This window comes from Equus caballus, chromosome 11 (genome assembly GCF_041296265.1).
Source record: "Equus caballus isolate H_3958 breed thoroughbred chromosome 11, TB-T2T, whole genome shotgun sequence".
NCBI classification, from domain to species: domain Eukaryota; kingdom Metazoa; phylum Chordata; class Mammalia; order Perissodactyla; family Equidae; genus Equus; species Equus caballus.
In genome coordinates this window covers 13781552-13794910 of record NC_091694.1, presented here as the reverse complement: position 1 = coordinate 13794910, position 13359 = coordinate 13781552, and the positions used below count along the sequence as shown (strand labels likewise).

Sequence of the window (13359 nt, the reverse complement as noted above, 5' to 3'; positions counted from 1 at the left end):
TTGTGCCCACTTCTGTATGTATGTTACACCTCAAAAAAAAAAAAAAGGAAACGAACAAAGAACTAACCAAGACATACCACGTGAGGCAAGAGAAGACAACTAACATTTTCCAAGGGCCTGCGATTACGTCCGGTGACCCGCACCACAACTTTATGAGGTGGACAGGAAACTGAAGCACAGTACGATTAGCTGACGGGGCCAGCATTCCAGGAAGGGCTGGGATTTGAATCCATTTTCCAGGCCCCCTCTTTTCTCACTGCGCCCTGCGTGTCACCAAGCTCCAGCCCTCAACAGCCAAAAGCAGGGGCGAGGGTCTGTGGTCTTTCCACCATCCCTCCTCGAAGTGTGGGGATGGTATTATCTCCTGTCCCTGTCCTCGGTCCTGATCCAAAAGGAATCCAAATCGACTTACTCCTTTGCAGATGGAAACGGCCTCCTTGGACAGGGATTTGGGGTAAGAAACGTTGTGCTCCATTATAGACTGAAACAGTTCGTCTTCATCTTCGCCATCAAATGGAGGCTATTCCCGCAAAGAGAGAGACGGGAAAAGATTTAGCAGAGTCATTCATTAACGTGGCACAGGAAGATTCAATTCAGCACCAGAGACAGGCTGGGGGGCTTCTAGGCACACCGCAGGCTGCAGAGTCAGCTCACTTAACGTGCGGGTTTATTTGATTATCTTTAATTAGGCTGGCGGCTGTGTGTTTTTCATTTTTCCCTCTGTCCCTTTCATTATCTTGCCCTGGGCAACCCAAAGCAATCTTTAGGGAAAATGTTTTTGAGTAATGCTTTTAATGATTTGCAAATAAATTATAATTAATCCATTAGTCTTGTAATTATGTGTTAAAAAATCTAATTACGATCAAGTTAGGTTACAGATAGCTTTGTGTTCAGAAGGTGGAGGCGGGTGGAGAATGCTAACGCTTTGGGATTCTGAACATGGGGTGAAGCAGCCATCAGAACATGGGCAAACAGGGCTCCCCAGGTTCAGGAATTCATACCACAGCCCTTCTGACCCAACAAAGAGCTGCTCTCGTGGGACTGGCCGCCCCTGTGGTGGGCAGTGATGGGAGCGTAGTTTCCACTGGACACCTTCCTGTCCTCTTCTGCAGGGTCCACAATCTCCACATGGAGAGTGGGACACGTAGTGGCACTGGGGGCGGTCATGGCTTTAAGGTCAGGTGGGTCTGCACCAGACTTCTAGCTCTAACCACCTCCTTGCTGGGTACCCACAGGAAAATGACTTACCTCTTTAAGACAGTTTTCCAATTTTTAAAATGGGGTACCTGGGTGAGTCTTTAAAGCACATGATATTTGGTCTTGTACCCAGTAAGTGCCCATGGAGGGTGCTTAGCGGTGTTGGTTCTGTTATAAAGCAGATGAACTGTCTTGGAAGGGGCTGCCAGAATCCTCAGAAGTAACAGGTGAGTCAGGATGTCCTTCAAGCTTTGTCCTCCAGTACATCTTTAATCTCGAGAGGGCTAGTAAACTACCTATCACTCTGGCAGGATGGCACACAGCATAAATGGGTTTATGGGAACTTTCTAACATTCCCCCTTGGCTTAGCTAACCTTGAGCTTAGCATTAGAAAGGCAGACCAGGGGCCAGCCCTGTACAGAGGACCCCCCTATGTTTAATCTTGTATTTTCCTTCTCATGGAACAGAGGACTCACAGTCACTTTGGCCAACAGGGTTAGGGTTGAGATAACGACAGTCTGGCTTATATTTAAATGATATCACGGACCAAAGAGAACTGTGCAGTAGTCAGTAGAATTTCCCTTCTTATCAACATTTCCCTTGAGTAAGAGAGAGCAACTGAACCAAGCAGAGCCCTCCCTCAACCACCCCTCACAACCCACCCCAACCTGCTCATCTGACCCTGAACCCTCGTCCTCCCCGCTAACCGCAGCCCTGAATAGGAGCTGGTTATGGGGTCCGCACACGGAGGCCACACCCACCTGAGAGAAAGAAGCCAAGTCTCTAAAGAATGCCACCTTGGGACCAGGGATGGGAGAACGGGGGGTTAGGGGATTGGTGCCACTTATGTTTTTCTTTTTTGTCTAGAAGTATAAATAAATAGGCCTCTTTTCCGGTTGTAAGTGCCTGGTGTAAAGAATGTTTAATGTGGTCCAAGCAGGCAGGCGGGTGAGAAGAACAAAAAGCAGCCTGCCTGTGAATGACTCAGAGCGGAGCAGGGGCAGCCTGCGCAGTGAGTTCCCAGCGGCAGAAGTAACATGGCGCCTGGGATCCCACAAGGCAAGTCAGTTGGGGCAGACACCTCATTGGGAGGTGTAGGCTGCAAACGGTCACCTGCGTCAGCAGGGGGATGTGTCACTTCTGCCTACAGAGAACAGAGCAGGACAGGGTGGGGTGCGGCAGGACTGGTCAGGAGCTACAGTAGAGGCCAGTCCTACTGTCCGTCCCACCACATCTTCTCTGCCAGACATCATGAACTACTTCTTCTGAACACATGTTCTATGACACCTGCAAAACACCCCACTTTCCCGAATAAGTGACGCACATATGTGGCTGAGGAGGTTTGCATAACTAAAACGAACAGCGTGCTGTTTTCCTTCAGGATGCGAACTGCACACCTCCAGGGGGGCACCACTTACTCTGAATTTGCTATGTGTGCAAGCTCTTCAATGTCATAGTGCCCTGGGTGTGAGCAGGGCACAGCTTCTGCTTCTGGACAACTAAGAGACACCTCACACCATGGCCTCTCAGCGCTGCTGGTCAAGATAAGCTACATAATTTGTGGGTCTCGGTGCAAAATGAAAATGCGGGGCCCCTTATTTAAACATTATTAATAATTTCACAAGGGCAAGAGCAGAGCGCTAAAGCAAACGTGCAGGGCTCTTCTGACCTCGGGCCCCGTGCACCTGCTGGTCGCACACGCATGAAGCTGGCCCAGTGTGATGTACTTTCCTGAGTAATGACAACAGCACCAGAGAGATTCACCCAGCCTCTTGGACGATGCTCACGTACTGGCAGCAGGAAGGCTGCAGGGGCCGAGTCACAGACAACCCGAGCTAAAGGCCTAAGGGACACTTTCTCCAGAGAGAAACTCAAGCCAACCTTCCCCAGGCACCTTTCTCAAGTGAGGCAGCTACAAGATCGGCCTCATTAGGTCCATGCACCTGCAGCCTTTCTTCGCCCTCTAATGTGGAAGACACGAACTGGTTGGGGAACATTCTGTGCAGGGCGCTGGCCTATCACTCCTGCTTAATTGCCTCTCGGCATGGCACCCAGCCTTGCCCAGGTGAGCCTCCCCACGGATGCTAATTCTGGAAATGGATCCTGCGTGTCAGGGATTAGGCCTTATCTACCGTGGGTCAAAGGAAGACTTCTACCGGGAATTCTCCCTGCATCCCCACGATACCTGGCTCCTGACACACCCGAAAGAGTATTCCATAGAACGTTAATCCTACAGGATCTTCTTGGGTCAAGTAGTACCCTATACCTCCTTCTGGAGATCTGCATTAATATTTACATTTTAAAGGCCCTCAGAAATCCTGCAGTGAAGAAGGTTGTCTAACCAAATGTGAATCATTGCAGTCTAGGTTTGGAAGGATCCTCAGAGGCCCCTTAGGCACATGTGTTGCAATAAGATTCCTAAACTGCAACAAAAGCCACAAGACCACATGTCCTGTGGCAAAGCCTCAGGGTTTCACTCTGTGGTCCATGGACGGGGTGGTCCTCAGGATTGGGGCTTCTCCTGTCAGCACATTCCAGGGAGGACACAGGCCTCTCTCCCTAAGCACTGTTATCGCCCACTGAGTCTATGTTGCCTGACAAAGAAGGACGACCAGCACTTGGGAGAGAGCAGTAGCAGTAACATTGACCTCTCAGGTTCTTTGCTCTGCAGGCATCACTCACTCACTCCCCAAACAGCCTTATGACTTGGTCCTATCAGTCCCATTGTACAGGTGAGGTCATTGAGGCTCTGTTAAGTGCTTTGGCCAGGGTTATAGAGCTGGGCTGCTGAAGGACCAGGATTCAAGGCCAACATCCCGACTTGGGAGCTCAGACTCCCAGCCATTCTGACAATGCCGCCTCCCCACATCTGCCCAGATCGTCAGACGGGGAGGGAGGACCCCGGTGCTGCTGCTGGTAGGGCTGAGTGGGAGGTGCTCGGCTGCTGGTGCACCCAGCACGTAAAGAGGACTCGACCATGGGCAAAGGTCATTTCGGTAAACTTTAAAAGGCTGATTCATATCCTGCACAACAGGTAGTGGGGAGTTCTGATAATAAAGAGGGGGCAGTCGCCGTGGTCTGAGATGTTTCAGGTCATTGTGTAAAGCGTGATTGTCTCTAGACTAGAGAGACCTGGCATGATGTCCCGGCTCTAATTTGCATTCTCTCTTGCTCAGGACTGATGTCTACTGTGGTACCCACGCTGACGGAGCAGCTGCCATCTTGGTCTTGCTGCGGCAGAACTGGAACAGGAGCTCTGGGGTGTCTTGCTTCAGCACTTAAGTGCTCCACCCTGGAGCACGTCCGCTCAGATCTCACTGGTCAGAACTAGCTGCGCACGCCACCCAACCATGAGTGAGCCGGGAGGTGCGATCCCACCATGTGCCAGAAGGGAGCAAGACCCGAGATACCCAGTGAACCGCAGTAACCACCATCACATTTGGAAAAGCTCCCTGGAGCCCTATTTTAAATTAAAATTACGTATTCTTTGGGGAAGGGAAAGCCCATGAGAGTAGCATCCACATTCCCTTTATCTAAACACAAAAAATTGCTCTCATTTTTCTGTGGACTCCTAGGCTTTCCATATTATTTTCAAATTATGACGCATAGTTTGGGGGTCTTTGTTTTTCACGGACTGTTGCAAACACATTTTCTCTGTGGCCACCCGGGTACGGCATCGTCAGTGACTCATTTGTCCGTGGGTACATTTACAATTGCTCCCAGGGCTGTATTCTAACAACTAATGACTACAAACATCTCTGTGCATCTCAATTTTTTCTTCTCTGAATTACTTCCTAAGAATAACTTCCCAGGTGCGGCATTATGCAGCCAAAGGATGTGCACGTTGTTAGGGCTCTTGTTAAGTCTCTCCAGGTCACCCTGGGAGCATTCTTACAGGTGACTTTGCTCTCAGGCCTTGGTGGGGAAGGCAGGTCAATGGTGAAAAGTTATAATTACATTCATTTTCCTTCCCAGGAATGCCAGCTACGGAGCCTGGGGACCACAGGGGGTGACGTGTTGCTGAGGTACTTAGTACACAACACTTTTGAATTGCTTCTCTCTCCTCTTTCCCCCATTGCCATGATTATTTTTAAATTTCTACAGATCTGGACTCAGTGTTTCAAGCTAAGCTACCTGTGAACCAAAATCTTGGCCTGGTGTACAAATTTTCAGAACCGGGGGTGCCCTCCTTAACAATATGTAATTTGTGAATTTTAAACAGACGAATGAGGGGTGATGGTTCACACTTTCCAAAATGATGACTAAATCACTAGGAAGTGGTCTTTGGGGGGGCTGCCATGTTTATTTGCAGGGGACCAGCAGCGGGAGGTGGGAGAGCCAAGGACAATTCAGACTGAGGTTCTGGGATAAAGTACCCAATGGCGATTCATTAGGAGTGAAGACAAAGCACAAATAACCCTGGCAGAGGGGAGGGCCAGTCCCTTTATGACGAACACCCGTGAACACTTTGAGCTGCAATACGTCGTTAGAGAGCTGGGTAAATACTATTTATCCCCGAGAGTAATCATATTTGTCAAGCAATCCAGGCACTGAAGACAGACTCAGGCTGTTTATACTTAACTACCCCCTTGGTTGCTGACAATAAATAAGGTAAATGCGCAGAAAATTGCAATAAGCTATTTTTTTCTGCTCGTCTTCAGCCTTCTGTGAATAAAGAGGATACATTAAGACCACAACCCCATCAGCAACTTTATAATTTATCTTACTTTTCTTTCTTTTTTTTTTTCCTGCTTTATCTCCCCAAACCCCGCCCCCCCACCCCCCCTACACAGTTGTATATCTTAGTTGCTGGTCCTTCTAGTTGTGGGATGTAATCTTACTTTTCAATAACAGCATCTAGTCCCTCTGTGGGGTCTCGGAAGCTCCTGCAGCTTTGCGGGCCGTGGGTACTATGTGCAGGGCCTTCATTATCCCTTCTGGACTGAGTCACAGCCCAGGGATATGTTCAGATTTGCACTGAGGAGTCAGAGAAACACCACGAAGGGGAGCTGATGAGAATCCTGTGCTTGCGGCAGGCACAGTGCAGATTCAGAGGGCAACGGCTGCTATCTGTGCTTACCAATGCGCCCCAATGTGGGACGTTGTTAAGGGCCATTTTTTGACTATCACCATTCTCAACAGAGATTATGAAAATTTCAAGGGATCATATGAGGCAGGCTAATTGACTCTCAGAAGCAGGATGGGAAAGAATGGAAATGTGCCAGAATGTTTATGGAACCACTTGGTTTGGGGAGGACCCTGCGCACAGTCACTCAGCTGGGTGCATAAAGAAGGTAAATCTTCAAGTCAGGGGCCTCCAGGCCAGCCTGCAAAGGAGACCTTCTCATTTTGCAAATGAGGTAGGACTTCAGAATGCACTCCAAAGGGGCCTTCCCTGCAGAAGTGCAGCGTTTCCTGAGCTCTCCCCTAGGGAATGAAGTCCCAGGAAGGCTTGGGGAGGAAGGAAGATGGGGGGGGGGGGGGGCTTGCCTCAGGCCTGGGTTCTGAAATTCTAGTCTCCTGCTGGCCACTAAGAGTCATCTCATTTTCTCTCTTGTCAAGTGCCTTTGGAAACAGATCCTGGCTATTTCCACCCAACCAATTTCGTTTGTTGGCATATGCAAATGCGACTCTTAATGAAAGCAGGGTTTGTTTTCTGGATTTGAGAATCAGGACATTCAAGTGGGATCAAGGAGGGGACTCAGCTTTTTTGCCTTCACAAGCTGCATGGCTCCCAGGGGGCCGACAATTCAGTCAAATCTTATCGTCAAAATTCTAAAGAGCGGAAATGAACTTAAGGAGCAGGCAGGCAATTCACTGACAACCGTTCTATATAACTCGTTTTTTTGTGTTTACAAACTGAAGTTTTTAGCCTAAGAAGAACGTTTTATTGGGAGAAAAAAGCCTAAATAAATAATGCACAGACCATTTAAAAAATATCAATAAAGTCTTAGCATCATTGAGAAATGATGACCACATGTAGGCCAGTACTTTCTATCTTTTAACATCTAAATGACTAGTATCTAAAAGATATAAGACACAATGAGAGAGATACAAAGATGACATCATCCCACCCCAGCCCAGAGGGAAAGCCAATGGTCTTGCAATGATCTCCACGCCCACATGACCTGGTGCTCCCCCTTCCTCTCTGACCTCAGGCCTCCCACCTCCTCTCTAGCCCACTCTGCTCTAGCCACACTGGCGGCTTCCTCTCCATTTCTTAAACATAGCCACACACTCCAACCCCAGGGCCTTTGCATTTGCTGTTCCCTGTGCCTGGAATGCTCTTGCCCCCGATATGCACATGAATATCACCTCACTTCCTTCTGGTCTTAACTCTATCTCTACCTGAGGCCCTCCCTGGCTATCCTAGCTAAAATTTCAACCCTCTCCCAATACTATATCTTCTTTTCCTGCTTTGTTACTTTTCTTCTTTGCTTATCACTATTATATATTTTCCTTATTTAACTTGTCTATTGTCTCTCTCTTTCTCTAGATTGTAAGCTGCATAAAGGTAAGGATCTTTGTTTTGTTCATGGCTCTCACCACACACATAGTAAGCATTCAATAAGTATGTGTTGAATGAGTAAATGACTGAGTCAATGGATGTAACATGTCAGAAAGGGTGACTTTTTTCCCAGGAACAAAGATTCAAAAATTTCTTTGGGGGTAGCTCTGCTGCTCAACATGGGCATTTCTTTCCACTCTCTCTTACTAAGGCTTCTGGCTATGGAGGGTCAAGCACCCTGGCACCAACAGCTGAGTGCTGGGAATTATTAAAAACTGCCTGCAACAGAATTGTTTTTACGTATAACGGCAGAGATCCGGCAGATGCTCATCAAATAAGCTTCCCTTGCACAGTTCATAGGTACACTATACTTCCCAGCCCTCTGTGTCTCAGGGGGGCCAGGTGCAGGGGAATGTGGGCAGGAGAGATGCATGCCACCTCTAGGCCTGGCCCCTGAAACATTCTGTGCAACTGTCCTCCTGCTCTCTCTTCACTGGCTGCTGGAGTAAGGAGGATTCAGTGGAGGAGTCTGCCGGCCTAAAAGATGGTGGAGCCAATGGATGGGAGAAGTCTGGGCCCCTGAATGACCACGTGGGCCAGTGTTCTCCCTCTCTCTCACCCCAAGGACTGTGCCAAGGGTGTGAAATAAGCCTGTGCTGTATCCGAAGCCTCTGGGATTCTGGAGATGCTCGTTAAAGCAGCCGGTGACTTACCCTGATAATATAGATACTAAGGCCGTTAGATTAGAAAGTGCCATGTTAGGCAGTAATGCACTTGGTTATCAGATGTATGTCACATCCTTAAGAGAAACCTAATTTGCCTTTTCTTAACTAGAAGTTCAGCCTCGCTGGACTTCTGTGAAAATTACAATGAATTGCCAAGGATGAGATAAGGGGAGGTGGGGAAAAGCTATTAAAACACTTCAAGTTTGTCTCCTTCCTTTAATAATAATACTGATTATACACATGGGCAGCAGCTGGGGTAATTTTTGCAGACAAGCTTATAGGGAACCAGAACCCAACCCCGGTTGTGAGATACTTAAAACTCACAGAGGCCACTGTCATCAACATGCAGGAGACTTTTGTGTATAAAGTGAAAGCCACATTGTCTACACTCCAGGTTGTAGCTTTCAATTTGGGGTTTTTATGACTAGAAGATAATTTCTGTGCACACTGAACATAATCCACTCTCAAGGGGGGGTTTCTCCCTGTTTCTGGGTCAGGGAAGTCAGACCAGCATCAGCTTTACCATGCTGCCAGCTCCTGCTGTCACGGCCCAAACAGAGCTGAAGTATTCACATTATCCAGCAATAAACCAGCATGAAAATGCAGTAAAACATACCTGCCCTGCCAGCATTTCATACAATAGGACGCCATAGGCCCACCAGTCCACGGATTTTCCATATGGCTGATAAGCGATTATCTGTGTGAAAACAAATACATCAATTACACTTAGTGGTCAATCAAATAGCCTGTGTTAGACGAGACAAGTCAAGTATGTAGGCATTTACACACTCAGGTCATGCAAACGTGCAATGACAGTATCTGTCTGATTTCCACACCAAGGAAAGAGGGCCCTTCAAATCAGACACACTGAGAACTATCACCCCATGATTTACCACCCAAAACCTGTTTGGGAACTCCTCTTCTGAATCCACTTGGAGATGCCACAGTGCTGTTTGAGGTAGATTTCATTATCCTCATTGGTGAAAAAGTTTGGACACTAAGGTAGATTTTAATTCTTGGAAAAAGCCAGAGGTCATTCAGAGCAAGGGTCTGATAAATAAGATCAAATTATGTAACAGGGTTTTACTAAAAGTAATAAGGATGACGACAAGGATGATGATGAAGTTAATGAAGAGGAAGAAGGAGGAGGAATGACTAAAGTAAAAATCCTAGTTTTCTTGTGTTACACACACACGTGCAATGATGTCTGTTAATGACTGAAGTTTTAAAACGTGTTGAAAGAGACATAAAATATAACAATCAAATGTAACCTCTGGACCTTGTCTGAATCTTGATTCAAACCAACTGTTAAAAAAAATTTGGAAAATTTAAATATGGTTTTGATATTAGATGATACTGAGGGATTATTGTTAATATTGTTAGGTGGGATAAATGGTATGGTGATTGGTTAAAAAGTGTCCTTTTCAGTTAGAGGTGAGTGTAATTTATGAGTGAAACGTATGAGAGACGAAGTATCTGTGAGTGAAGCAACATGATATGTCAGATTTATTTTAAATACTTTAGTTAAATAGATGAAGGAAGAACAGATGAAATGAGCTGGGAAGACGTAGGTGCCGTTGAAGCTGGGTGACGGGCCCACAGGGACCCATCCCTCTACTCTTCCCCCTACTTGGTGTCCGTCAGAAGTACTAGACTAACTCTACAACCTCCCCTTGTGGAAGGGAGTAATGCTGCTCTGAATTTACACGTGTGGCGTGGCTTATTAGCATACTGGCATGGGTAGGCTGTGCACCGAATGCACACAGTCCCCAGACCTGGGTCACGCCCCAGGATTTGAGGTGAAGACACCTTAACAGGTACGCAGCTCAACCATTCTGCCACTTGGCATACAAATTTGACTTTGAAATGTTCTAGGATATTTTTAATATCCCACTATGTCTAAGTAAATGTTCTGGAACGTAAGCAAACTGCCTGCATGTCTGCCCATCTCCGTCTCTTTAACGTAGCACTCATATTTGTTCCTGCAGAAGAAATCCAGGCTCCCAGGGCTTGCCTCCGTGTGGGCAGCAGCAAGGGGTTGCACGCCTGGATCTGGCAGCTTTATGGCTTGTCAAGGAGATGATAATCAAGGGAACCTACAAGGAGGCCTTAATTTCTTTTTAAAACGACATTTGTTCTTTTCTGCAGACTTGGAAAATACATGCACAAAAACCTACCAAAGTGGGTCTCTAATTTATAACCTGATGATGTGAAATGATGCGTGTCATTCTAGTTGCAAGACAGAAAAGATTTGGATCAACGCCTGTCTACCAAGTAGAAGAAGAACAGAAATTCTCTTTGGGAGAGTAAGAGTACCCTTGCTGAGCACCTGCTATACATCAGATGCTCTACACGCATTTTGTATAATCTGAAGAGGCAGAAGGTATTATTATTCCCATTTTATAGGTGAGAATACTGAGGTGCAAAAAGCTCAAGAGACTTGCCCGAAGCCAATCTGTCAATAAGTGGCGGTCTGAATACTGACATATTTGTTTTAAAAATGCAATTTACGGCTTTCAGATTTATGTAATCATTCATACTGAGACTAATAAAATATTAAACAAAGGGCTTTGAGAAGTATTTTGAAGAGACTTGAAATCATCATTTCCATTGTTGCCATTATATTTCAAAAGTACTTGAATAAAACTTGCTCTTGTAACTATATTAACACCAGTCCCTGCGATCTCTTTTTACTAAGCAGGGTTTTAGTGAGCTTGCTTCTACCACGGGCAGAGCTGAGGCACCACGCTGCCGTGTGAATGACCAGGCTGAGGAGTGGCGGGGCTGAACCTCACACTTTATTTCACATCTTATATTCTACAAATATCCGAGCAGTCTTCCCAAGCAGACCCCTCTACTTGGGTGGTGAAAAATGCCACCCGAGTTTGGGAAGCTGCCAGAAGTCAAGGGTGTGGAAACCCTGTTTCTGGTCAGAACTATTTCACAAATCCTAAAAGCCATGGCCACCTGAATTTTTGTGTTCTTTTCTGACTCCATATCAACTTTGGTCCAACTTGCTTTTCATTTTCTATTTCTACAGCATTAAACTCTTATGGCTCCTGCTGATAACACCCTCTTTCTCCTCCAAGGCTTACAAAAGCGGAACGCCAAATGCCAACAGCTCACTCTTCTTGGCGATGGCGTTTGTCAGTCCCTAGAGCCTGCCAGCTCAGCCACTGGGCCAGGATTACAAAGTCACTGAGCACTGCGGTGCCTGCAATTGCGATAATAGGATGGGATCTAGAATTTAGCTGCAGCATTTCCTTCTGGAGAAGCCACAATCTGTCACCCCTGGCTTGTGCAGTAGAAGAAGTGAGAAGGTCCGAAGATCTCAGTAACAGGGTACAGGGGTGCAACCTTACCATCCCAAATTCATTTTTACAGTGAAGCCTGCTTTCCTCTCAACGATCAACTGCTACTAAGAAAACCTTGAATTATCCAAAATCTCACTGCAAAAGGGAAAAAGTATTATAGAGCCCCATTTGAAGACAAACATCCAGATACACATGATTTAGGATGCTGGTTGCACTGTCCCTTGTGAGCTGTCTAGCACTGTCCAGTACTGTAGCCACTAGCCACATGTGGCTACTGGGCATTTGAAATGTGGCTAGTGCAAACTGACATGCGCTCTGGGTGTAAAATACGCATCAGATTCTGGAGACTTAGTACCAAAAACTGCAAAGTATCTCATTGATAATTTTTATTTTGGATACATTGGGTTAACTAAAATGTATTAAAATTAATTTCACCTGTTTCTTTTTTGACTTTTAAAAACATGGCTGCTAAATGTTTTTGGCTTGCATTTTATCTCTATTGGACCGCGCTGGTCTAGACATTTCTCACTGGCTCCTACAGTCCTTTCTGGTCCCCTGGGTCTTATTGACCCAGGCAGCCAGCTTTGGGCTGAGGACCAGGCTCAGAGACCACAGAATGGATGGCGAGGCTCTCTCATCTCTCTCTCCAATGGGCACAGGAGCAGGTGTCCCTGGCACTTGTGCGCCAATCGAGGCCTACAGCCAAGCCCAGGGGCTGCCTGACATCCTGAAGCCCCAGGCAAGGGGCCGAGCTGGCAATTTGGTTTCCCACAGCAGAGAAACTCACAAAAGGAGAGGCAGACTTGGCAAGAAGGGCTCCGAGTTGGCGGATCTCCCTCCAGCACATGGGAGGTTGAACTTGAGCTTTAAAGACAGACCTCCAACAGGGCCACTGCCATTCAGTTTTACTGCTATTTGTTATTATGATCATTATTATTACACTTACATGAGCCAGATTGCTTGTGGGGGGAATGTCAGGATGTTACAAATGGCTGCCTGTCTTGCAAAAGTGAGATATGAATGAGCTTTCTCCCAGCCTGGGCACAGGACCAGGAATGAAAAGGGCTTCTCATCTTCTACCAGGTCAAAGGCCTACAGCTGCTGGAAGGATGTTGCTCTAAGGCCACTCACCCATCCACCCTCTGCCAGGGCTACACCCTTGCAGGCTTCACAAAGAGGATGTGGCTTCAGAAGCTCTCTGGGAGAAACTGGGGGCAGCACGGTAAGGTTTGAGATGCTACCGGCAAAAGCAACAATTCTGTACCTGACACCACCGTCAGCAAAGTCACACATGCCAGGCTCTTTAGCTCTGTCAGCCCACGTAGCCCTCACCAGACTCTTACAAGGCAGGAGCATCCCATGTCAAAGATGAGGAAACGAGGTACAGAGGAGTCAAGCAGCTTGTCTGAGGTTACACTGCTAGGCGGTGGCAAAGCTGGGATTGGAACCCTGGTGGTCTGGCCTTGGCATGCACATTTTTGACCATTTTTCTATGCTGAAGGCTCATCAGCTCTTGACCTGGTGTGGTACCCTAGGCAGCTCTGGTGGGAACTGGCCCAGTTAAGGTGACTCTTGCCAAGAGGGGTTCCAATGTGCAACAGGATTGAAACAGCCA

At 47.0% G+C, this 13359-nt stretch overlaps 1 protein-coding gene across 6 annotated transcripts in view; it reads right to left on the bottom strand.

The window, feature by feature from the left end:
* Positions 1-13359, bottom strand: part of PRKCA (protein kinase C alpha) — a 404670-nt gene that overhangs the window by 19978 nt on the left and 371333 nt on the right. For all 6 annotated transcript variants that reach the window (XM_023652179.2, XM_023652178.2, XM_070226042.1 and 3 more), the window contains 2 exons: positions 9047-9127; positions 413-520 (listed from right to left, as the gene is read on the bottom strand). In XM_023652179.2, the coding sequence (XP_023507947.1) occupies positions 413-520; positions 9047-9127 (189 nt within the window). The remainder of the gene's footprint in view (positions 1-412; positions 521-9046; positions 9128-13359) is intronic.